The sequence below is a fragment of the Natator depressus genome, chromosome 3 (assembly GCF_965152275.1).
Source record: "Natator depressus isolate rNatDep1 chromosome 3, rNatDep2.hap1, whole genome shotgun sequence".
In the NCBI taxonomy this organism is placed as follows: Eukaryota; Metazoa; Chordata; order Testudines; family Cheloniidae; genus Natator; species Natator depressus.
In genome coordinates, this window is record NC_134236.1 from 41361563 (window position 1) to 41387759 (window position 26197).

Consider the following 26197-nt stretch of genomic DNA (forward strand, 5'->3'; position numbering starts at 1 on the left):
TATGCTTTCAAGAGAGGCATTGACAATAGTCCCCACAAATTATATAATCTGCCTCCCCAAAGAATATAGCCATAAGCAAATCAGTCCAATCATAATAGCCAGCTGATGCCTCACTCTGTCTCAGAACCTATCCTTCAATAAATCCACCTTCCAAAGCCCTGAAAAAGAGCCGGGCTTTGCCACAAGCTGCAATATTGTTCAATTTCAGACAAAGCTCAGGTGGGCAGTAAAACCAAAGTTATTGTTTTAAGGGAAAGGCATTCATTAAAAAAGTGTGTGTTTGCGCTAGAGGAAAAAAAATCAAACCATGTTATGAATGCGAATCCTTCCTTCACCGTCAAACATTGCTTAAGGCGCGAACAAGGCTCTACCATCCCTGTCCTTTGCATGCAAGATTTGTGAAACCTAAATTTAAGTAATGACTGTTCTTAAAAATAAACCTTATGTGTTCTTTCTTTCATTCTTCCTTTGCTGTCATTTACTCTTGTCCAGATGGGGTGATTTGCTTGAAGTCCTCTGTTCCTTTCTCTATAATCTTGAATCCTTGGGGGGGCACTGCTACTTCAGGTAGTATTATGGGCAAAAGGATGATCACATTGGGTGGCAGTGTAGCTTAGTGGATGTAACTCTGAACTGGGACTTGGAAGGCTTGGTTCTGCTACTGGCCTGCCTGGTGATTTTGGGGGAGTCACTTTGCAGTTCTGTGCCTCAGTTTCCCATCTGTAAAATAGGGATAATGATACTGCCCTCCTTTTCAAAGCTCTTTCAGGTCTACTGATGAAAAGTGCTACATAAGAACTAGATGTTGTTTATTATTAATTATTATTATTTTATTTATTATTAATAAAGATGCTATCTCTGGAAATGCCAAGGCTGGTGTCCTGTTCTCAACCTGGCCAGTGAAATGAATAGTTAATAGTACTGACAGTTAACTCTTCAGAGTAAATACCTCATTGAGATGAAGGTGAGGAATTTACACTTCTGGCTACAGCTGTTGTTTTACACTCTTAGCCTGTTACTCCTGATTACATTAGAAAATTTATTTTTGGAACCATAAGGGATAAATACTTTTATAATGCTCAGATTCTGATAGAGAGAGGAGTTCTCTGGTCCTGATTTTCCTTTTTCTACACCCGATCCCACTCCAGATCTACTACTTCTTAATTACTAAAATGTGCCCTGGGCATACGAGAGTAACTTTAAAAAGCAATCATGTATACTAGTTAACTGACTATTCATTACATGATTCATAAAGTGTCTGAGGACTTCCCTACTAATTCAGGGTATCATCCTGCATACAATCCTGACAAAAGTGAGTAGCCCCTCTATCCACAGTGAAACTATTCACATGAGCCTATTCACATGGAACCAAGCCCTTAAATGCTCGTGAACTTTCCATAGTTTGGGATGCTTTTTAAACTATATCACTGTATTTGTAGTCAAAGGACATTCTCAAAGGTCTTTCTCTTGATCTCCTATAAAAGGATGGATTGTTTTGCATTTTCACACTTTGACCTCACTCATCACTTTTCAGATGGATTTTTCTTACACACCTGTGGCTTTAGGCAATAAACCAAAGCATGCTATAGGGACAGTTTTATATCTCCATGTCCTAGCTCTAAACTATCCATTTTAAATTTTAATGAGGATCAGCTTGTTTCTACTTGCGATACAGTGGATGATTATAATTCTACTCTTACCACTTAATCGATTTGCTTGTCTGGTTGCACTGCATAGAGTTATCAAAACCTTTTAGCCTGTCAAGCTGTGGTATAAATCTCATATGCAGTATTATATTCCACACAAAGGGGAATAACACCCAAAGCTTTTGACACCAGCACTCAGGTTGCTTGCATTTTTCTTAAAACATACACCCATCCTCTCTGTGTACTTGTGTAAATTCAAATAATATACTATTTAATTGCACAACCGCAAATTAAATAGATGTCTCACTTGACAAACCAGAGTATAAACGTATCCCAGTGTGGTTTCCCAGACAAAAGCCTGCAGGACATCTGCATGTGGGTGGGGTTGGGAGAGAGACTGCATGGAGCCTTCCATTTGACATTGCAATCCTATTTAGGGGCTACCTACAGTATGGCGAAGGAGCAAAGGAATGGTGCACAGCTGAGGCCATCAGTCCCAGTACAACCCTCAGTGGGCAGGCAACAAGAAGAGTACATGCTCTATCCACTGCAGCATGCATTTCTGGGAGCTCCCAGGAGGGAATCTCATGGATTCCAACGTCAGAAGGGGGCCACTGTGATCAAGTTATCTGACCTCCTGTATAATATAGGCAATAGAACTTCCCCAAAACAATTCCTCTTTGAACTACAGCATATACTTTAGAAAAACATTCAATCTTGATTTAAAAATTGACAGTGATTGACAGAATTCACCATCAACCTTGGTAAGTTGTTCCAATGGTTAACTACCCTCCCCAAATCAGCCAGAATTACTGTGGACTTCTGCTGAGCTCATGTTTTGTGGGATTGGGTATTAAGCCTTGAGTAAACAGATGAGTTTTACTATTTGTCCTAAAGGTCAAGTAATTCCAGACATGTCATCTCAATAGAGGAAGCAATGCTGAGTCAGGGGTCATCTACTACAGAGGCCCTGTATCTGTCCCTACTCCTGTTAAGGTATGACATATAGCAAGAGTGCACCATCTGACCTTTCTATTGCAGCACTGCACTGGAAAGAGATGTGTGCTTTGCGGTGGCCATGATCCACCTGTTTATTGTAGGGTTTAAAGTTCAGTGGGATGAGAAGATTTAACTATGCTTGCTGTTAATGTGCTCTGACCATATTGTATCAGTACAAACCACACAAGCTTTGCATGTGGAACAGTGTGATATAACGGTGATAAGTGTCATACCAAACAGCCGTTTCTGAAGGACCTTTGTGACTGCCTTGTGATTTATTTATATTACGGCCCCAACGAAGATCAGGGCCCCATTGTGCTAAGCCTAGTACAGATGCATAGGAAGAGGCAATCTGTGCTCTGTTCATGTTATAATCTAACTAGAGAAGACCGAAAAGGATGGGAGAAAAGGAGTGATAGCTCGGTTTTCTAGGTACAAACAGATTTAAGGGCTAGATTTACAAAAGGACTTAGGCACCTAACTGCCCCTTTAGGTACCTAGATCCCAGAATCAGGCCCCACTGGAATTCAGAGTCCCCGCTCAGCTGCCCCTAAACCTTGTAGGTGTCTAAATTTGTTCAGTCCCTAAATTTTGCAGTAAAAGGTCCCTAGGCACCTATCTATTTGCCTGTGTGCATGTGTGTCAGGGCTCCTAAAGCCCAGAGTGATGCACATAGATAGGCATTCCTCCACTTAACTCACCAGCAGGGCCTGATCCAGTAAGAGTGCTCTGAGCATCATAACTGGGCCCCTATAGATGAGCTCACACAAAACAGGGGGTGGACTTCTCTAATAACTTCTAGACCAGGATTAGGGTACTCACTGTGGGATGTGGAAGACTCCACTTCAAGTCTTCCCCTCTTCACCTGGGGGGAAGAAGGGATTTGAACATGGATCAGCCTCTGTTTAGGTGAGTGCCCTAACCATGGGATTATGGGATATTTTGATGTAGAGTTACCTCATTCTCTCCTGTTGAACCTGTTCCACTGTGAATAAATAATTTTAAAAAGTCACTGAATTAAGGGGCCTGGATCCTGGTCTCCCACCTCTCATATGACAGAGTCATTCTCATGCTTGTGTCCTCTCTCTGGCACGGTGATGCTTTCAGTATTTATTCAGAGTGCAACAGCTTCACCAGGAGAGACTGAAGGCGTCCCCCATCCCCCGTTAGAATGTCCCATAGTTTAGTGCCGTGGTTCTCAACCTTTCCAGACTACTGTACCCTTTTCAGGAGTCTGACTTGTCTTGCATACCCCAAGTTTCATCTCAATTAAAAATTCTCTGGCCACCCAGCTCTGAAGGCAGCACTGCCGTCAGCAGCAGCACAGAAGTAAGGGTGGCATGGTATGGTATTGCTACCCTTACTTCTGAGTTGCTGCTGGCCAGGGCATTCATATTGTTTGCAGCGTGGGAGGATTATTTTTTTTAATCTTGCTCCAATCCTGTCCCGCCCTGCAATACCCACTCCCATCCGCTCCTGCAATGTTGAATTTTTAATCTCTCTCCTGCTGTTATGGCTGTGGGTCCAGCAGGTTCCCAGTCCTGCTGCAGGGCTCTGGAGCCTGTTGTAAAACTAGGCAAATAAAATGAGTTGATGTACTCTGGAAGACCTCTGCATATCCCCAGGAGTGCACATACCCCTGGTTGAGAACGACTGGCTTAGTGGTGACAGGTGGCAGATCCCTCTTCAAATCCTTTCACTCCACTCAGGCAGAGGGGGGACTTGAAGGGCTCCCACATCCTGGGTGAGTACTCTCACCATTGGGCTAAAAATTATGATGGAGGGCTGCTGCCCTGACCTCTTGCAAAAACGTCATAGGCACTTACTGCCAAGAGCAGGTTTGCAGCTGAGAATCCCAAGCAGAGGGAGGAGCCTCCCTGTAACCCAGACATAGGTGCCTACCTTGGAGAGGGGTGGGGCTTCGGACATACCCTTCGGTTGGGCATCTCCTATTGTGCTGGCTTTTGTGAATCCCATTCTGAGATGCCATTTTCCTCCATTCATTGTACAGGCAGCTAGGCACCAAACTCAGGCTTTGTGAATTCTAGTGATTTTCTGGACACCAAAGCATCACCATGCCCAAGTTATTTATGAATTTAGCCCTAAGTGACTTGCTAATTAGAATACAAAATGTCTGCAACAGATCCTGGAATCATCCCAAATTCCGCAGTCAAGTTCCTAAACACACATGGTCTTCAACAACTGTCTCCAATGAAAAGTTGGCTTTTTATAAGAACTTTTTTCCCCACATGCCCGTCTAGGGCTGGCCCTTTAAATTTCATGGAGTTAAACCTCTACAGCCCTAGAGTAGGTATTTTGTAACTAGCAGCTTCTGGCTAAATCTTGTTCTCTCACTTTCTTCCAGTTGGTGAGTACCTATTATATTTCTCTCAGTTTTCCTTTGCTAGTTGCAGCAAATTCCTGCATTATTCAAACTTAATAATCCACTAGCAGGAAATTGAAATGGGAATTCCATATGGCTGTGTTTGTTTGAAATTGCTTTTTTGGTAGCAACATCATTTTGGTTTTCACCTACTTCTGTAGCTGGAGGGTTTTTATTAATACTATGCCTCTCACTGTGGCGTCTGAACACCTTAAAGAATTAAATATGCTATGTGAATGCTCTACATGGAAACCTAATTTTTTCATTTCCTCCCTTTACACCCTGTAGTGGGGTGGTCACCCCGCTCCGGGGCTGAAGGAGTTAAAACAGCCCTGGAGAGGGCTACAGCTGGGGGAAGCTGAGTGAGTAGCCTTATAAGAGGGCTGTGGGCCAGAAGCAGGGGAGTCTCACTCTAGCCCTGGAGTGGGAAGGGCTAGCTGCCTAGGAGTAAGGTACCTGAAGCGGAGCAGTGCTGGGGAAGGGCAAAGGGAGCTGGGGAGTTCCAGCCTGGTAAGCCCCCAGGCTGCAGGCCTTATTAAAGGCCCAAAAGGTACTGGGGCTGCAGAGGGGCCACCTGAGGATAGGCAAAGGCAGCAGGTCCTAACCCCTTGCCAATGATGAGTGGCCATTACAGACTGCAGTCTGCCCCTGTGAGCGGGGGGGCTAGATGATGACTGGCAGTAGTCACTGAGACAAGGTGGGTTTAGAGAGTTGGGGGTTCCCTAGAAGGGGAGACCCAGAGTGTGGGGACACTGCCAGGGGGCAGCACGCCCAGGTAAAGGGGCACTGGGGTCCGGGAGGGACACCAGCTTGCAGTTGGTGCTCCGAAGGCTGGAAAGAACTAATTCCCAAGATGACCAGCAGGAGATGCTGCACCGGTGAGTCATCACCTTGCTACACCCCCCGCCCCCTTTCCCCTGGTGTTAATAGGCAAGTAGGAGTAGCTAGAATGTCTTCTCTCTTTTCCTGCCCTTCCTTGTATTTGAGTGCCCTATTCTGCATGCAAATTCATTGGTGTGTGTAAATAGCTACTGGATTGTGTGAGAGCACAGGTGCTAGGGGAGGTTACACTGAACCACTGGGGGTTGCACTTTGTCCTGAGCGTTGTCAGGTTTGTCCTTGTATTCTGGAAGGAAGAACTGTAGTGTCAGTTGAAAAGTCTCTGTCTGCTGTTCCCAATTGCTTTATTAATTGAGAGATTCATCATCTTTGAGAATCACAGCTGCTTCAGGAGATTGTAGTCATGGTCTTTGTATGAGCTGGGACCAAGCTATCTCAGACTGTGAAGATAAGGACTTGAAATTCAATGGGCAGCCAGTGCAACTGTCTGAGAATTAGCTAGACATGCTCCCACTGACCTGCATTTTTCATGCTGTGTTTTGCACTTACTTGAGGGATGGGGTATTTTTAGTAGCTGTAGATTCCTTCATAAGTACAGTCAATTACAATAATTGAATCTGAAGGTCACAAGTGTATAGAGCTCCATAGCCAGGTCTGGATCTGACAGAATAGGTTGTAACCTTCTGACCAGTCAAAGGGGGAAGAAGTGTTGTTTTTGTTGCTCTTGCTATTTGGGTGTCTAATATTAGAGGAATCCAGGAGGGACAGGCTTGAGGTTGTTGTTGCTGCCAACTCTTATTTTCAGATATTATTAAATAGAAAAAAGGCTACCTTCTAGCATTATTTTAAGTACTTTAAAAACAGGAAGTGGTGCAGTCTTCCTCAATCCCTTTTGAGATGTATGTTTTTTTTAGTTTTTTTTTCCCCAAAATAAATGTTTGCTCTTCAAAGGCTGTGTTCAGAAAATGTGTATGATATGATGGCTGTGTGAGGATTTGGTGATTAAAAGTAGCAGTGGTCTTCAAGTTTGGGACTATTGTAACTGCTCTTATTGGTATTGACAAGAATCTGCGGTAGAGCAACTCATGTTTTCTTTCCTGGGACATCGGGAAGTGATGTTTTAAAAACCGAGTTGGGCTTCATTTTGTTTTGTGACATTGATGGCCAGATCATAAGCTGGTGTAAACTGAAGCCAATTAGTTGCATCCATTTACACCAGTTGAAAATCTATCCCTTATGAGATTTTATCTGTTTGTTGGGAGGAGGGTCTCTGTCCTTCGTTTTAATTTGATTTTGATACAACATATACTATACGTTCGTTGGGTTTGCCATTATTGGAATCCTCTCCCATTAATCCTTAATTTTGGAGGTAGAAGGAAACAACCTTTATTGCTTTTGCCCACAATGTCTTTTCAAATTACAGCTCTGTGTTACTTCTTCCAGATCTCTTTTTAATCATGGAGAAGGTTTTAGAAAATTTCCATCTGGTTGCAGATTTGCTACCAACTGAAAGAGAATTCTAAATTAATACAACTCTTAACACATGTACATAAAGAAAATGAAATAAGGCTATATAAAAGTCTTATTTGATGGCTTCATTTCATTAAGAAGAACAAAGTTCTGATCCCAGAATATAGATTATACATTCACATATAAAATATTTTTCAGCAAACTTCTGATTATTGCTGAGTATTTCCTTTTGTAACCTTAGGGATTTTGTTTTAGTGGGCAAGAAAAGGAAAACTGCATGTAATTTAAATCTGATTTCTCTGTATTTCCTCTCTAAATTGTTCAACAAAGGTTGTCCTTCCTGACAAAATATCCTGGACCTGTTTCATGTATCCTCCTGCTACCTAGATCAGTGGTTTTCACTTTTTTTTTCCATTTGTGAACCCCTAAAAACTTTTGAATAAAGGTGTGTGCAGACAACTTTGGAAATCTTAGACATAGTCTGCGAACCCTCCAGGGGTCTGCATACCACAGATTGAAAACATCTGATCTAGATGGAAAGGTGGAATTTTGCAGAGACTGATAGTAGAGCGGCATCGGGGGAGAGGGAAGAAATGCTTTTTCCCCACCCACGAAGTGAATCTCTAGCAAGTGCTTTTTGACAGTAATTTGATATGAAAGCTGACCAGTATGAATATGAAACTGAGAATTGGACAACAGCAGTCTCGTAGAATTTTGAAGAAACATAATTGGACAAGTCCAGGACATATCATCAGAATACAATGAAATACAACTAACAAGATAGACTTTTTTATTGGAATCCCTTTGAGTGGGAGAAGTTTTGTACAGCCTGCCTTTACCAACAGATGGGAGTTAATAAAGAGCTACTATGTAAGATTGTTTCTTTAGGATGGCAGAGATGCTGACAATTAGCAGAGAATGATTGAGAGGTATTGCAAATGCTTTGCCAATTTCAGCAGCACTTAATGCCCAAGTTTTAGTGCTTCAATATTTCTGGCACTAGTACTGAGTTTCTGAGATAGTCCATTCATAATGGCATGGCCAGTGTTGCTTTGACATAGATCTCTTAAGTAAATTTTTGCTGTAGAGTATATGCAGGTCTGGATTAGAAGTGGAAAGCAAGATCACTCTATTTATGCTTGGTCTTCAACAACGAGATATTCCACAGAGCAATTTCACAAATAATCTGGTAATCTGTTGCTAATCCCTGTGGATATGGCACATAGTAGCATGGCATAAAGTAATACTTAGAATGGAGTTGCTGGCTATTTTAGATCACCTTTGAATAGTTATGGGAATTGTAGTGAAACCAAAGATCTCACTGATATTATCAAGACTAGTCTCCCCTAAAAAGCATAGTGAAATGTAATACTCTTGATGATAGAAAACTGGTCACATTGGCTCCATAATAAGCTTCATCTGCTGAGCATTGTCTAGGCCGCAAACACAACTTTTCTATGCAGCCTTTCAGCACCTCTATTGACACTAGTGTTTGTATGTTCTGAAAAATGAAATATAGTAATGCTATAAAGTAAAACAACATTTGATTTATAATAATTTGCAGCTCGCAACAGCTTGCAAATAGAAGAGCTATTTTTTCCCCCCTAGAGAAGAAGTATCCCTTCGGAAGTCTGGCAGAAAGCTGGTGATTATAAGAGGCTCAGTCCTACATACCTCATTTGTCCTAAGTAAGGAGTGGGGAATAGCTCCCAAAAGCAGCAAGAGTTTCATCCTGCAAGATACTGAATGTCCTCCACTCCCAATGAATCACTCGGAGTTGGGGTTCTCAACATCTCACGTGATGCTCAGCACCTCACAGTATGATATCCAAAAAGGAAGGAATAAAGGAAAAATAGAATAAATCTCCAAATGCAAAAAAACCCAAATCAGTAGAGGCAAAAATAGAAAATATGTCTATAATAACAGGAGGAAGCAAAGGACAATTCTTAGTGAAATTTCAGCACAGTTATAGAAGTCACTAGCATTACAAATTCTGCAATGGTACATACAACTTATCCCAAAGTGTCCTTGTATCTGATCATGAAGAAATCTTGCATTAAACATGAGCCTCATTTGAAAAATATGAAAAAGCAAACAAAATAATGAAATATGATCTGTAATCTGAAAAACAAGAAAGACTGATCCCACTAGGTTTGGGAAAGAAGAAACCAACAATATTTAGCACAGAGAAGCTGCAAATAACACAAGCTTAAAGCTTCAGAGGGGTAGCCGTGTTAGTCTGGATCTGTAAAAGCGGCAAAGAGTCCTGCGGCACCTTATAGACTAACAGACGTATTGGAACATGAACTTTCGTGGCTGACAGTTCACCCACGAAAGTTCATGTTCCAATACGTCTGTTAGTCTATAAGGTGCCGCAGGACTCTTTGCCGCTTTTACAAGTGTAAAGGTGTGCCTCTTGTTAAGGAAAAGTTAGCATATGTGACTCCATTTTGGTTTGGGGCCCACCATTGTCTAAAAGCAAGCACATCATGCACCAGGAGGATTGTTCCTCAGATACTGCATTCCTGTGAAAACCCTCCCCCTTGTTTCCAGCCTGTCTTGACTCCCGGTTTCTGTTCTTTGTCTGTTCCTAACTCCCTGCCTCCTGGCCTTGATGTGAGCCTCCCATCCTGATAAGAAAGGCTACTGGTGCATTGCTTTAGGACCATGTTGTGTAGTTGAAGTAATGGTCTAGCATGGGGAATGTACCTAGCAGGGATAGGTGGTAGATAAGGGAAGGGTTTGTCTATTGGCTAAGGTTTCCGATGCACGAGGGCAACATGCTTTGCTAAAAGGTATATAATCTCTGTATAACCTGCATTTGGGGTCCCCTCCTGACTAGTGGGGGGCACCACGCTTGAGCGTAATAAACTTAGTGTCTCTGGAAACTCTACAGTTGTGGACTTTGTTGGTGTGACTCAGCCTAGACTCGAACTGTGCGTGACCTAGCAGGTATAATTCGTAGCAGTTCTTGTGCGTGACCTATCAGGTGTAATTTGTAACACTCTTAAGAAAAAAGAGAGGATTTGCCTTACTGGATCAAACTAGATCATCTAGTCCAGTATCTTGCCTCCAGCTCACCTGTACCAAGATGCTTCAGATAAAGGGGCAAAAAGATCATTAGTGGATATTTGTGGAATAACCACTGCATAGGAGAAGTTTCTTCTTAATGTTCAGCAGTTAGCTGCTGTCTTAATGTTGTGAAGAATGAGTTCATATCCTATTATTTTTAATTTATGTGATATAATTGTGGATGTTTATCCATATAAATGTCTAATCTTTTAAATCCTACTGAGCTCTTGTAATCCAGTCTGCTTTTATGACAATGTGTTCCACAAGTTACTTTTAACCATATAAAGTAAACTTGCTGGCTTTTCTGGGGGCATGTCGGGGCATGTCAGGGCATGGCCTTTGGAGGTGGCTGCAGGCAGCTGTAATTTATAGCAGCTCTGAGGCTACTCCAGTTTATGCCAGGGGCTGAACTGGCTCCAGGGAATCGGGGATTACTGGATGCAAATAAGGTATAGACCTGCTGCTCAGCCAGATGTGACTTATCAGGGATTCACCATGGGATCTTAAAATCAAGCTGGGTTCTTTTTTCTCTCATATCTACTATAATAGTTTTCTAGGTCAAATTCTGTCTTGAGTTACACCTATACAAAACCATTAGGCCCTCCGTAACCTAGGACCTATGCAACCTTTTCATCTTCAGTTGATTTGCACAGTTGTAATTGTTTGTAACTTAGTAAACAACTATGTTGATGGACAAGAAAAAAATAGAATCCAGCTCACTCTTACAGCCATACTAGCTGTGTAGTGCTAACAGGAGTAATGAGCATTAAAACATGCTTCTCACTACAGACATAGGGATGGCTGGAGACACACACTGACCAGAACTGCTGAGTAAATTGCTATAATTTTTACATAGTCACTTGAAAGAATAATTCTACTACAAAAAGTTTAGATTCTCTGTTTGTGAAAGGAGGAAAAGGGGACTGGGGTTTAATAATGTCCAACCTTGAAGAGGTTTTGTAGAATTTAAGTAATGAAGTTAAAGAACTTCAAAGATTGCTTGCTCAGAATTCACAAAGCACTCATTTGTATTTTCTTAACAAAATATCTTATTGGCTGAGCTTATAATGCATTCCTCTCAACTTGATGGCATTATTGTCTGTCTGGCTGTCAAACTGTAACTTCTGAATTCTGCAGCCAATTAATTCCAAAATTTCAGGGAATATTCTAGGCATCAATGGACAAAACTCTATTAATGGGGAGGGGGTAGGAAATGGGGAATACATGGAATCCCTGCCATCCATTTAGCATAGCCACAGCTTCAAGTGCCCCTGCAATTGACTTATCGATCAATCAACTGGTTTGATGCTTTCCAGTATAACAGTACTTTTGCTCATCCTCCTAATAGGAGGATACCCTGAATGATTTATCTCCCAGTCAGTTAATTAATAAGGTGGGCAGGGAGACGGGGTATGCCATAGCCCCTGGCATGGGGAATGTGGAGATGGAGGAATGGGGGTGCACAGATCCCCTGTTGGGAGAGAATCTGGGAGCCCTGCTATGCTGAGAGGGTGGCACAGTGTTCCTAGCATGGGGAGAGTGGGGATGAGGGACAAAAGAAGACCCAGGGAAGGGGTGAATTCAGGAAAGGAGTACTCCTAGAACCCCCGGAAGGGTGACCGGGGGGGGAGATCACACAGAACCACTGTGGGGAGGGTGGGTGTGGGGTGTGTGAGAGAGACTGAGAGACCCTTGGGTGGGGGGAGGAAAAACTTTTTTCAGTTCAGGTGTGGGAAAGATGAAACACAGAGTAAAAGGGGAAAATATAAAAGAAGCAAAATGCCAGGTCTTGTTAGTGACTCTGTCCCAAGTTATGGCAGTATGAGTGAACATGCTTTTGCAGATAGGAGTTATCTGAATGCTAGACCTTGGCAAGTGACATGGCTCAACTTGCTCTGCCCTATCAGACCTAAAATAAATTTTTTTTAAAATTGGAAAAATAGGATTTAAAGCGTCGGCATTAAAACACATGCTACTCTACCTCTTCATTTCACATTGCGAGAAACTTTGGCTCTGATTTGGGTACATAAGCACATTTGTAACTAAGCACGTGAGCAGTTGTCTTTGACGTCAAGCTAGGAATATGCTGAAGTACCTTGCTGCACAGAATACTTAATGCTAAGAGAATTTTTGAAAGGGATCTTAAACCTTATTCTTTGGCATTTGTCAGTCTCTAAAGTGGGGGAACAGGTTACCCTACATCTGCTTACAGTGATATTCTTCCACCTTTCTTTGAAGCATCTGATGCTGGGCACAGTCAGAGATGGAATTCTGGACTAAGTGTCCGATATCCAGTATGGGAATTCCTGAGTTGCTCACTGGGGGTCTATCACACAACTGAAGGTAAACCCTGCTGGCTTTGTCTTGCGAACTTGTATTTCTACCTTTGCTGCGGAAAGGGGTCATTATATAAAACAGCATTCCATTCTGTGTCTGCATTTCTCTATCTACAACATACTACAATTGTGCTTACTGCTTTTCCAGTCACTCCAGATCTGATCTAATTTGGATGAGGATTACCTGTTCAGGTAGAGATGCAAACAATTAAAACATAAATCCAAGACTTCTCTATGTAATTAAAGAAAAGTAAGGCATATTAAGAAATAGGATTGCAGTATGTAAGTTAATTTAAAGGAAGAAAGCAGGAGAGAGGAGAAAGTGGAGTGAAGGGAGATAATTTGCTAAAGAATTCTGACTCCCTCTACTGAGTAAAGAAATGGAGGGGAGAAAGTGGGAGGAGAGCCGTGAGAAGAGGCATTCGGATGCCATAGAGATGGGTACAGTATAAAAATCAGTATGTGGTAGGTTGATATTAAACTCCTGCCAGCCAGAAATTGGTTTTATACAGGGCAGCAGTGTAAAGAAAAGACCGCAAGAATTGTTGTAGTCTCTTCTGCAATATTTCTAGTCCTGATGTAGTAAATGAGCAATAAAATGCCCTAAGGGCCTGATTCTCCATTCTTCTACACTAGTCTTACATGGGAGCAAATAATTGAGTTCTAAAGCTTTAGTGTGTCTCCTGTACATTTGCTTTTTCTTTAACGTCTGCTTTTGTTTTTCTTAATTTCACTCTAATCTGATTGGAAAAAAAAAATCAAGCTCTCCTAAGAAATACGTTAAGCTGCTTCATGGGTTTGGGATTTTGCAGAAAAAAAAATTGTGCCCGAGTGGGAAGGAACTAAATGTTCAGCTGTGGTATAAGATAACTCAATAAGACTGTGTTTTCTAATCTCCGTGTCTGTGTAACACTGCTTTGAAAGATTGTCCCTTTTCATTTTAGGATTTTCTTTGTTCTCTGCTTTTAATTTTTCACTCTCAGTACCTAAGCGCTGATGCTGTTATTTATATCCAGAGGTATAAAGAATGTCAGTTCAGATGTATTACATTGTACTTAAAAAAAAAACAAAAAAACCCTTCCATGAAATGTAATGAACAGTTTTAGTTTTCTGAAAATTATGGTGGTAATAATGCTATTCTTTTAAAACTCAAGTTTCCAGCTGATTTATGAATTGGTATAAGAACACTTGGCTACTTGAGTCCAAATCCTGCTCTCCTTACTTATTTAAGTAGTCCCACTGAAGCCAATGAGACTATTTCTATGATTAGGTTAAGTAGGATTTGGCCTCTGGTCTGCAGGTCTCCTACAGTAATAAGTAGTGCCATAGGAAAATACTTACTGTAACTTACCTACTCAGAAGTATATTGCATACAAAAGTGTATTAAATAACATGATTTTAGCTTGCCAAGGCAATCACTCAAAAGTCCAGAAATGGCAGCATTGCAGTTGCCTGTTCAACCTTAATTCTGTCCCCTTGTGTCCTATGTCCAATGAAGCACATTAGGCAGGGGCCCTGTGGGGGCCGGGGGGAGGGGGAATAGTTTGCAATCATGTAGTTAGAGACCGCATCCTTATGCATAAAGGAGCAGCATCAAGGTTGCACAGGCAACAACAGTAAATCTTTTAAAAAAGAACGAAGAGTACTTGTAGCACCTTAAATACTAACCAATTTATTTGGGCATAAGCTTTCGTGGGCTAAAACCCACTTCATCGGATGCATGCAGTGGAAAATACAGTAGACAGACACACAGACAACATGAAAAAATGGGTGTTGCCATACCAACTCTCTTTTTTTCATGTTGTCTGTGTGTCTGTCTACTGTATTTTCCACTGCATGCATCGGATGAAGTGGGTTTTAGCCCACGAAAGTTTATGCCCAGATAAATTTGTGGCACCTTAGAGACTAACAAGTACTCCTAGTTCTTTTTTTGCTGATACAGACTAACACGGCTACCACTCTGTAAAGTAAATCTTTTGTGTCTCAGTTTCAGGGTAACTGATCCTCCACAAGCCCTTGAGGGCACCCACATAAGGTTTCTGGCTCCTAGCTGTCATCTCTCTTGGGTGTAAACCCAAGGAAGCCAATTAAAAACTATTAAAGTACTTGACAGACTTATCTATCCTTGAAGTATCTAGGTGCTGATCCCTTAAGACCCACTGAAGTCCTTTCAGATATCACAAAAACCTGCTTTTGAACTGAAAGGAGACCAACACTGCCACTCTCAGCCTTGAATTAAAAGATTAACTACATTAGCTGGCAGCACTGTTACCATGGGAGGGTGGAGATGATCAGGAGGAGTGGAATTCTGGGGCATGTGCTGGGTCTGGGGAACGGTTAGGGGGAAACCAACCTGGCCCTCTTTCTTCCCTCAAATGCACTGAAAGTTGGGGAAGCTCCTCTCACATGTCCCCCAGAGTGGGGAACGGGCTATATGGTAGCTCCCAGGCATTCCCCGTGTAGTATTTGTGGGGCTGCTGCTGTTTTGGGGGCAGTGCAGGCATGGGTCTTGGAGTTGTGTTTTTTTTTCTTTTGTTCAACTGTTCTTTTGGCACACGGCCAAAAGTTTCCTCAAACAATAAATAACAAATTGCAAGAACTTTTTCTGGTAGAAAGTATTATGCAAAACTAACCACAATGGTAATGCCAGCTCCCCCATGATGCTATTTTGCCAAAACAAAAATAAACCCCCCAACAGTTATAGATTGACTGACTGGTATGTTCTGAGAGTGGCAGTATTCTCTTTTCAGTCAGAGCTTAATCAGGCTTTTCTGATACTTGCAAGGAGTTCAGTCAGTCTTAAGTGATCAGCACCTAGGTATTGCAGGGACAGATATAAAGAAAGCTGTCCAATACCTTAATAGTTTCTAATTGGCTTCCCTTTGGAGTAGCTGCGGCAGATATAAGTTTTCAGCCACAGTTACATTTAGGTTGATAGCACTTGTATAGTCACCTTTTTTTCTGAGGATATCAGAGTGCTTTGTAATGATGGATTAAGCCTCCTGACCCCATGAAAGAGCTACCTATTGTTCCCATTTTTATAATAGAGGTTTTCTGATTTACACAGGTCATGCAGCTAATCTGTGGCAAAGGTGAGAAGAGCCTAATTCCTAACACTCAAGTTCTCGGCTCTAATCATTAGCCATGCCCCTTCTGTCACTTACACCAATGGGACATAGAGTGCCAAAGTCCCTGCTGAGCATTTTGGAATCTTGGTATTTGCTAGCTCATGTCTTTTACAATAAGACAGGAGATGCAACTTGTAGTCTCACACGTGACATGTAATGTTTGATGTTCCTCTATCTTCAGTTTATAAGAAATCTTGTCCATCTTTAAACAAGTAAAGGTATTTTCTCTCTCCATATGAGGTAATAGTGTACCAGAGTGTCCTGTCCTTTGCAAACAGTGTAGTGTGGTGGCAGTCATTCCTCCCCCTCTGGCTCAGAGGGAGGCCAGAACTCCTCACTAAACAGACATTTATTATGAAGTGTCATCTTGGGGATTGTATGCATCCGATGAAGTGAGCTGTAGCTCACAAAAGCTTATGCTCAAATAAACTTGTTAGTCTCTAAGGTGCCACAAGTACTCCTTTTCTTTTTGCAGATACAGACTAACACGGCTGCTACTCTGAAACCTGTCATCTTGGGGATTGTGACAAGCTTTCTGTGCTAGCCAAAAGAGGGCAGAGATGTTGAATCAAATGGCTTTTGGGGTTCATCTCAGCAATGTCAGGGATAAATTGAGAGACCCAATCTTGCATCTGTTGGATTATGCAGATCCCCTCTACATCCAAACAATTAGAAAAAAAAAGTCTTTCCCTTGGTGACCTTTCAGATTCTCAGTTTTAAAGAAAGGGCAGTTTTTTACTGAAACCACTTCAGTGTATAACAGCTCTTCAGAAGATTCTATCTTAGGGGAAGTTCCAGAACACAGCACCATTGAGTTTATAACTTACTGTACCAGATGACTGGAAGATAGCTAATGTAACACTTTTTTTTTTTTTTTAAAAAAAGCGCTCCAAAGGCAACCCTGTCAATTACAGGCCAGTAAGCCTAACTTCAGTACCAAGCAAATTGGTAGAAACTATATTAGGGAACAGAATGATCAGGTTCATAGATAAACATGATTTGTTGGGGAAAGACGCAACACACTTTTGTAAAGGAAATTCATGTTTCACCAGTCTGTTAGAATCCTTTGAAGGATTCAACAAGGCTATGGATAAGGCTAACAAAGTATTGTAATGCCCCTATATATAAATCCATAGTATGCCACACCTTGAATGCTATGTCCAGTTCTGTTTGCCCCATCTCAGAAATGATATAGTGGAACTGGAAAAGATTCAGAGAAGGGCAACAAAGTTGATCAAGGGTAGGCAATGGCTTTCATATGAGGAAAGACTAGAAAGATTAGGGCTGTTCATCTTAGAAAAGAGATGACTAAGGGGGGTTATGGTAGAGTTCTCTATTCATGATTTTATAGAATTTTTATCCACACAATACAAAAACGAGGGGTCACCCGATGAAATTAATAGGCAGCAGGTTTAATACAAACAAGGGAAGTACCTTTTCACATAACACAACACTGACCTGTGGAACTCATTGCCACAGGATGTTGTGATAGCCTCAACTTCTCTTTTTAAGCCAGTTATACTTAAGTTCCTGGAGGATAGGTTTGTCAATGACTGCTAGCCAAGATGGTAAGGAACACAACCCCAAGCTCGGTGCATCCCTAAACCACTGACTACCAGAAGCCAAGAGTGGAAGACGGGGGTTAATCATTTCATAATGGTCCTGTTTGGTATGCTTTCTGTCAGACATGATACTGGGCAAGATAGACCATTGTTGGACCCAGTATGGCAGCTCTTATGCTCTTAAGTGTATGTATGGGAAAACCAAGGCACAAGGATAAGTCAACATTTTCAAAAGTGATCTCTAATTCTGACCATGATTTTTAGGTTCTTGTATCAGGGTGGCAAATGTGGGTAGCCCAAAGTGCAGCAAAGTATGGGATGGTCTAAGGCAGTGTTTCCTAAACTTGGGACGCTGCTTGTTCAGGGAAAGCCTCTGGTGGGCTGGGCTGGTTTGTTTACCTGCCGTGTCTGCAGGTTCGGCCGATCACGGCTCCCACTGGCCGCGGTTCGCTGTGCCCGGCCGATGGGGGCTGCAGGAAGCAGCAATCCAGTACGTCCCTCCCTTCCCTCAGCATCCTTCCAGTTCCAGATGAGGTGTGTGGGTGACCAGTCAGCTTGTAACTTGGGTGCTCATAACGCTGAGGTTTTACTGTACTAAAAAGCAATACTCACCTACATTCACCAGAGGCATTTCTTGCTGCTGCTTGCAGCACTCATCAGCTCCCAATCTTGTTGTACAGAGATGAAAAAATAAGGAATGTCCCTTGTAATAAGGGACTATTGTCAACCCTAATTCAAGGTCACATAGTGAATCAGTATCTAAGAGGTGATTAGAATCCACATATCTCCTGGTGACCAGTCCTTTGCTTTATCCATACATCATATTACCTCTTCAGCTCCTATTACTCTGACACCTCTGAAGGGGGAATGATTGCCCATCGAGAGAAGATTACTCTATCTATTGATCTGAGTTTTTATTATTTTTAGTTGAGTATATTTCTCATATTTTCTTTGCTGCAGTTTGTTAGATGACCTTGAAGACAAGCTATGCAAAATTTTTATGGAGACATACCAGCTCAGGCACTTAATGTTCTTGTCTGTCAATACTTGATGATAAACCCAACATTAAACTTATGGGGAGGTGGGGGAGCATAGTTTTGCAAGGAAGCTGTTGCTGACAGGAGACTACTATCCTCATTGTGGCCATCAGGCGTTTAAAACTCCCATTGACTTCAGCTCTTATACAGCTGAACTTCCACTGAACAGCTGGATTCGCAGAGCATTATAAGAACTATTTACTTTATGTTGAATAATAAACGTCACCTTTCCCTCAAATAGTAATTTTTTTTTTAATGTTGCAATAGGTTCTGCCTGGCATTTTGCAGAAGCATTGCTGTATTTTACCAGACAGGAATACAGGTAAACCTCTTCTTTTTAATTTTTATCTGTTAATGTGCCTTTCTTGTGAGATGCAGAGAAACATGAAAGCACAATTGTATAAGATTGAGAAGATTTCTTGTTTCTAGAATAGGACTGAAAAGTGAAAAATTGGATATTTCAAACAGTAAGTTGATTCCTCTGTTTAAGTGATCAGTTTTCAGGTGAAGTAGGTTTACAAGTTACGTTCTATTTTTGGCTATTATCTTTGTAGGAAATTGCTAACAGATCTTGCTTTATAAAGTTGAATATGTTAACTCCCGAACTACTTTGCTAGCCAGAAAAATAATTATAATTAATAATACAAAGAGGTTTAACACTGGAGTCCATTTGTGGCTGGGTCCCTGTGGTTCTTAACTTTTCATACTGACAGTTGAGTTATAAATACTTGTACTGTATTTATTTAAAGTGTTTCTCAATGCATAAAAGAATAGAGTGGAAGATGATGTGAAATTACTACTTTAGGTAAGTTCTTAATCTATACACAAAAGAGTATGATGTGGTAAGTTTGACTTTTGAAGAATTATATGGAAGGAAGATCTCAAGGTGAGTGAGAAGAGATTTGTATCTACCCTGAAAAACAAAATATCAATTTGAAATACATTTATTTCATCAGAAGCCCTTGCTTGAAACCTGGAGTCATCATAAAACAAGAAGATTTATAAAACATATTAATCATCATAAATATGGTGAAATTTGATTGTGTGACAAATTGTGTGAACATTTTAAAATACTTGGAAGTAGTTGTGCATTAATTTCATAAAGTTTGAGAAAATACACAAACACCAACTCATTTGTGTGATCTGTTGAACATATATCAATGCACGAAGCACTTCCATTTTCTCAAAAATAATAAATTAAAATCTGATTTTTCCCTCAGCCTACTAGCATGTAGAACTTGACCCATACATCATGTGACTCATGGGTATATTATTGTAATTAAAGATAAGTTAATTTCATTTACATATTTCTTAAACTGCAAGACCTAAAATAATAAAACAAAAAGATTGTCTTGCCTATCAAATTTGGACATCATTAATAACGTGAGTACAGACTGAATGTAAAAGCCAAAGTTCGTTCATTCCTTCCTGTTTTCAAACAATCTTGAAAAATTCTGTCAAGATAATGGCTATAATGACAACATTCCATTTGGTGTTTGTTCATTAGGGTATTCTGTATTACTCTGGCTTACTCATAAAGCTTGATCCCAATCCTGTTGAAGTCAATGGTGATATTCACACTGATTTCATTGGTACATAATTGTGTCCTGCAGATATGAAGGCCAAAATTTTCAAAAGTTGATGCGTAAAATTAGGCTTTTGAATTCATCCACTTGGATAAATGGCCCAGCTTTCAAAAATGCTGAACACCCCCCACTCATTGACCTTTCAAATTCAAGCCCCTTATTTAGGTGCCTTAATGCACCTAGTTTTGAAAAATCTTGGTCTGTGTTTTAGGCGAGAGACACCTGTTTATATTTGGTGACAGGTTTCAGAGTGGTAGCCGTGTTAGTCTGTGTCAGCAAAAAGACAAGGAGTACTTGTGACACCTTAGAGACTAACATTTATTTGAGCATAAGCTTTCGTGGGCTAAAATCCACTTCATTAGATGCATGCAGTGGAAAATACAGTAGGAAGATAGATATTGTGACAAAGTTCCTCCTCTACGTTGGTGGGTCCCACACTTACTGGCGGATTTGCTCGCCTCCCAGATTCACGGCAGCCCTCAGTTTGGCCACTTTCATGGCTCAAATTTGCCGTTCACTCAGATAACCTCATCACTGGCCCGCATGGGGAAAAAGAACAACACCACCTGCAGTCTCTGATCCACCACGTAGGTCAGGGAACAGCCCAGAGACCTTCCCTCTGGTGGAACCCACAATCCAGGTCAACTCTTGTGTCTGATCAGGAGTTGAGAGGTTTTGTGGGGAACCTGGGCCCACCCTCTACTCTGGGTTCCAGCCCAGGGCCCTGTGGATTGCAGCTCTCTAGAGTGCCTCCTGAAACAGCTGCGTGACAGCTACAACTCCCTAGGCTACTTCCCCATGGCCTCCTCCCAACACCTTTTTTTATCCTCACCACAGGACCTTCCTCCTGGTGTCTGATAACCCTTGTACTCCTCAGTCCTCCAGCAGCACGTCCTCTCACTCCCAGCTCCTTACACACCTCTCCCTAACTGAACTGAGGTCCTTTTTTTAAACCCAGGTGCCCTGATTAGCCAGCCTGTCCTAATTGATTCTAGCAGCTTCTTAATTGGCTCCAGGTGTCCTAATTAGCCTGTCTGCCTTAACTGGTTCCAGCAAGTTCCTGCTTGTTCTGGAACTGCCCCATCACCTTACCCAGGGAAAAGGGATAGACTTAATCTGGGACTAATATGCCTTCTATTACTCTTCTGTAGCCATCTAGCCTGACCCTGTCACGTCACATCACACATGCTCTCGCTCTCTACAAAAAGGAGGATTCTGCGTGGACTCCTCCTGAAGGTCGAAACAACAGACTGGACTTCTACATAGACTGCTTCCGCTGACGTGCACAGGCTGAAATTGTGGAAAAGCAGCATCACTTGCTCCATAACCTCAGCCATGCAGAACACACTGCCATCCACAGCCTCAGAAACAACTCCTCTGTCAGCCTTTTTGATTATGATGTCAGAGGTGCTGTCGTCCCCATGAATAGGTCGGAATATGAACAAGAGGCTGCTCTCCAACACCACAGTCTACAGGCCATTACCCTCTGATCCCACTGAGGATTACCAAAAGAAACTATACCATCTGCTCAAGAAATTCCCTGAAAAAGCACAAGAACAAATCCACACAGACACACCCCTAGAACCCCAACCAGGGATATTCTGTCTGCTACCCAAGATCCATAAACCTGGAAATCCTGGATGCCCCATCATCTCAGGCATTGGCACCCTGATAGCAGGATTGTCTGGCTATGTAGACTCCCTCCTCAGACCCTACACTACCAGCACTCCCAGCTATCTTCGAGACACCACTGACTTCCTGCGGAAACTACAATCCATCGGTGATCTTCCAGAAAACACCATCCTGGCCACTATGGATGTAGAAGCCCTTTACACCAACATTCCACACAAAGATGGACTACAAGCTGTCAGGAACAGTATCCCCGATAATGTCACGGCAACCCTGGTGGCTGAACGTTGTGACTTTGTCCTCACCCATAACTATTTCACATTTGGGGACAATGTATACCTTTAAGTCAGCGGCACTGCTATGGGTACCCGCATGGCCCCACGGTATGCCAACATTTTTATGGCTGACTTCGAACAACGCTTCCTCAGCTCTCGTCCCCTAATGCCCCTACTCTACTTGCGCTACATTGATGACATCTTCATCATCTGGACCCATGGAAAAGAAGCCCTTGAGGAATTCCACCATGATTTCAACAATTTCCATCCCACCATCAACCTCAGCCTGGACCAATCTACACAGGATGTCCTATACCAGAAATCTACTGACCACTATACTTACCTACATGCCTCCAGCTTTCATCCAGACCACAAGATCCATTGTCTACAGCCAAGCACTAAAATACAACCGCATTTGCTCCAACCCCTCAGACAGAGACAAATACCTACAAGGGTGATGTCGTGGTGGGAGTCTGCTATAGACCACCGGATCAGGGGGATGAGGTGGACAAGGCTTTCTTCCCACAACTCACAGTAGTTACTAGATCACAGGCCCTGGTTCTCATGGGAGACTTCAGTCACCCTGATATCTGCTGGGAGAGCAATACAGCTGTGCACAGACAATCCAGAAAGTTTTTAGAAAGTGTAGGGGACAATTTCCTGGTGCAAGTGCTGGAGGAACCAACTACAGGCAGAGCCCTTCTTGACCTGCTGCTCACAAACCGGGAAGAATTAGTAGGGAAAGCAAAAGTGGATGGGAACCTGGGAGGCAGTGACCATGAGATGGTTGAGTTTAGGATCCTGACACAGGGAAGAAAGGAGAGCAACAGAATACGGACCCTGGACTTCAGGAAAGGAGACTTTGACTCTCTCAGGGAACTGATGGGCAGGATCCCCTGGGAGAATAACATGAGGGGGAAAGGAGTCCAGGAGAGCTGGCCGTATTTTAAGGAATCCTTATTGAGGTTACAGGGACAAACCATCCCGATGTGTAGAAAGAAATGGTAAATATGGCAGGCGACCAGCTTGGCAAAACAGTGAAATCCTTGCTGATCTTAAACATAAAAAAGAAGCTTACGAGAAGTGGAAGATTGGACAAATGACCAGGGAAGAGTATAAAAATATTGCTTGGGCATGCAGGAGTGAAATCAGGAAGGCCAAATAACACCTGGAGTTGCAGCTAGCAAGAGATGTTAAGAGTAACAAAAAGGGTTTCTTCAGGTATGTTGGCAACAAGAAGAAAGCCAAGGAAAGAGTGGGCCCCTTACTGAATGAGGGAGGCAACCTAGTGACAGAGGATGTGGAAAAAGCTAATGTACTCAATGCTTTTTTTGCCTCTGTTTTCACTAACAAGGTCAGCTCCCAGACTGCTGCGCTGGGCAACACAGCATGGGGAGTAGGTGGCCAGCCCAATGTGGAGAAAGAAGTGGTTAGGGACTATTTAGAAAAGCTGGACGAGCACAAGTCCATGGGGCCGGATGCGCTGCATCCGAGAGTGCTAAAGGAGCTGGTGGATGTGATTGCAGAGCCATTGGCCATTATCTTTGAAAACTCATGGCGATTGGGGGAAGTCCCAGATGACTGGAAAAAAGCTAATGTAGTGCCCATCTTTAAAAAAGGGAAGGAGGAGGATCCTGGGAACTACAGGCCAGTCAGCCTCACCTCAGTCCCTGGAAAAATCATGGAGCAGGTCCTCAAGGAATCAATCCTGAAGCACTTACATGAGAGGAAAGTGATCGGGAACAGTCAGCATGGATTCACCAAGGGCAAGTCATGCTTGACTAATCTAATTGCCTTCTATGACGAGATAACTGGCTCTGGATGAGGGGAAAGTGGTGGACATGTTGTTCCTTGACTTTAGCAAAGCTTTTGACACAGTCTCCCACAGTATTCTTGCCAGCAAGTTAAAGTAGTATGGGCTGGATGAATGGACTACAAGGTGGATAGAAAGCTGGCTAGATTGTCGGGCTCAACGGGTAGTGATCAATGGCTCCAGGTCCAGTTGGCAGCCAGTATCAAGCGGAGTGCACCAAAGGTCGGTCCTGGGGCTGGTTTTGTTCAATATCTTCATAAATGATCTGGAGGATGGTGTGGATTGCACCCTCAGCAACTTTGCTGATGACACTAAACTGGGAGGAGAGGTAGATATGCTGGCGGGTAGGGATAGGATAAAGAGGGACCTAGACAAATTGGAGGATTGGGCCAAAAGAAATCTGATGAGGTTCAACAAGGACAGAAGAATCCCAAGCACCGCTACAGACTAGGGACCGAATGGCTAGGCAGCAGTTCTGCAGAAAAGGACCTAGGGGTTACAGTGGACGAGAAGCTGGATATGAGTCAACAGCATGCCCTTGTTGCCAAGAAGGCCAATGTCATTTTGGGATGTATAAGTAGGGGCATTGCCAGCAGATCGAGGGATGTGATCGTTCCCCTCTATTCGACATTGGTGAGGCCTCATCTGGAGTACTGTGTCCAGTTGTGGGCCCCACACTACAAGAAGGTTGTGGAAAAATTGGAAAGCGTCCAGCGGAGGGCAACAAAAATGATTAGGGGACTGGAACACATACTTATGAGGAGAGGCTGAGGGAACTGGGATTGTTTAGTCTGCAGAAGAGAAGAATGAGGGGGGATTTGACAGCTGCTTTCAACTAGCTGAAAGGGGGTTCTAAAGAGGATGGATCTAGACTGTTCTCAGTGGTAGCAGATGACAGAACAAGGAGTGCTGCTGAAATGAAGAAACAGAGCCAGAAGAGTACTCAGGAGTCACCTACTACAGGACAGGCCCAACAAAGAAAATAACAGAACGCCACTAGCCGTCACCTTCAGCCCCCAACTAAAACGTCTCCAGTGCATCATCAAGGATCTACAACCTATCCTGAAGGACAACCCATCACTCTCACAGATCTTGGGAGACAGGCCAGTCCTTGCTTACAGACAGCCCCCCCAACCTGAAACAAACACTCACCAGCAACCACACAACAGAAACACTAACCCAGTAACCTATCCTTGCAACAAAGCCCGTTGCCAACTGTGTCCACATATCTATTCAGGGGATGCCATCATAGGGCCTAATCACATTAGCCACACTATCAGAGGCTCATTCACCTGCACATCTACTAATGTGATATATGTCATCATGTGCCAGCAATGTCCCTCTGCCATGTACATTGGCCAAACCGGACAGTCTCTACATAAAAGAATAAATGGACACAAATCAGACGTCAAGAACTATAACATTCAAAAACCAGCCGGAGAACACTTCAATCTCCCTGGTCACTCGCTTACAGACCTAAAATTCGCAATACTACAACAAAAAAACTTCAAAAACAGACTCCAACGAGAAACTGCTGAATTGGAATTAATTTGCAAACTGGACATCATTAAATTAGGCTTGAATAAAGACTGGGAGTGGATTGGTCATTACACTAAGTAAAACTATTTCCCCATGCTTATTTTTTTCACCCTACTGTTACTCAAAACTTGTCAACTGATGGAAATGGGCTATCCTGATTGTCACTACAAAAGGGTGTGTGTGTGTGTGGTTCCCCCCTAATCCCCCCGCGCTGATAATAGCTCACCTTACGGATCACTCTTGTTTAAAGTGGGTATGGCAACACCCATTTTTTTTTTCATGTTCTGTGTGTGTACATGCACACGCACATACACGCTCCTCTTCCTACTGTATTTTTCCACTGCATGCATCCGATGAAGTGGGTTTTAGCCCATGAAAGCTTATGCTCAAATAAATTCGTTAGTCTCCAAGGTGCCACAAGTACTCCTCGTTCTTTTTGTTTATATTCGGTGCACCTCATTCATTGTACAGTGTCATTCACATGAAATTTGTATATAAATAACTCCAGTCTTCTGTAATTGCCTTGTGACACTGCTGGGCAAACTGCACGCATGTGTGTGGCTGGTATGTCACAATATGCCCAGTTGGTAATTTTTTACACCATTCAGAGCTGCCAGCAGTGCCCAAAGTAAATTTGTGTTCCTAGCTCCCATAACAATGCATAGTATATTTGGAAAACAAAATATGGCAGCAAGCATAATTTTTCTTGCATTTGCTTTCAGGAGGCAATCAAATAGTAAGCAAAGAGGCTGCATGTGCAGCAGCTGGACTCCAGTGAATAAGGGGCTAACGAAAACTCAGGGGAAGACCTATATATTGCCTTGATTTGACTCTAGCCAGAGCTGTGGGGTATAGATTGCAGGGCTCATAGAAGGAGAAATT

General features: G+C 42.5%; 1 protein-coding gene across 6 annotated transcripts in view; it reads left to right on the forward strand.

Annotated features, from left to right (window-relative positions):
• DLGAP2 (DLG associated protein 2) overlaps positions 1-26197 on the forward strand; it is a 705175-nt gene that overhangs the window by 123896 nt on the left and 555082 nt on the right. For all 6 annotated transcript variants that reach the window (XM_074947769.1, XM_074947771.1, XM_074947768.1 and 3 more), the window contains one exon: positions 18741-18795. In XM_074947769.1, the coding sequence (XP_074803870.1) occupies positions 18741-18795 (55 nt within the window). Of the gene's footprint in view, positions 1-18740; positions 18796-26197 lie in introns of those variants that run through there.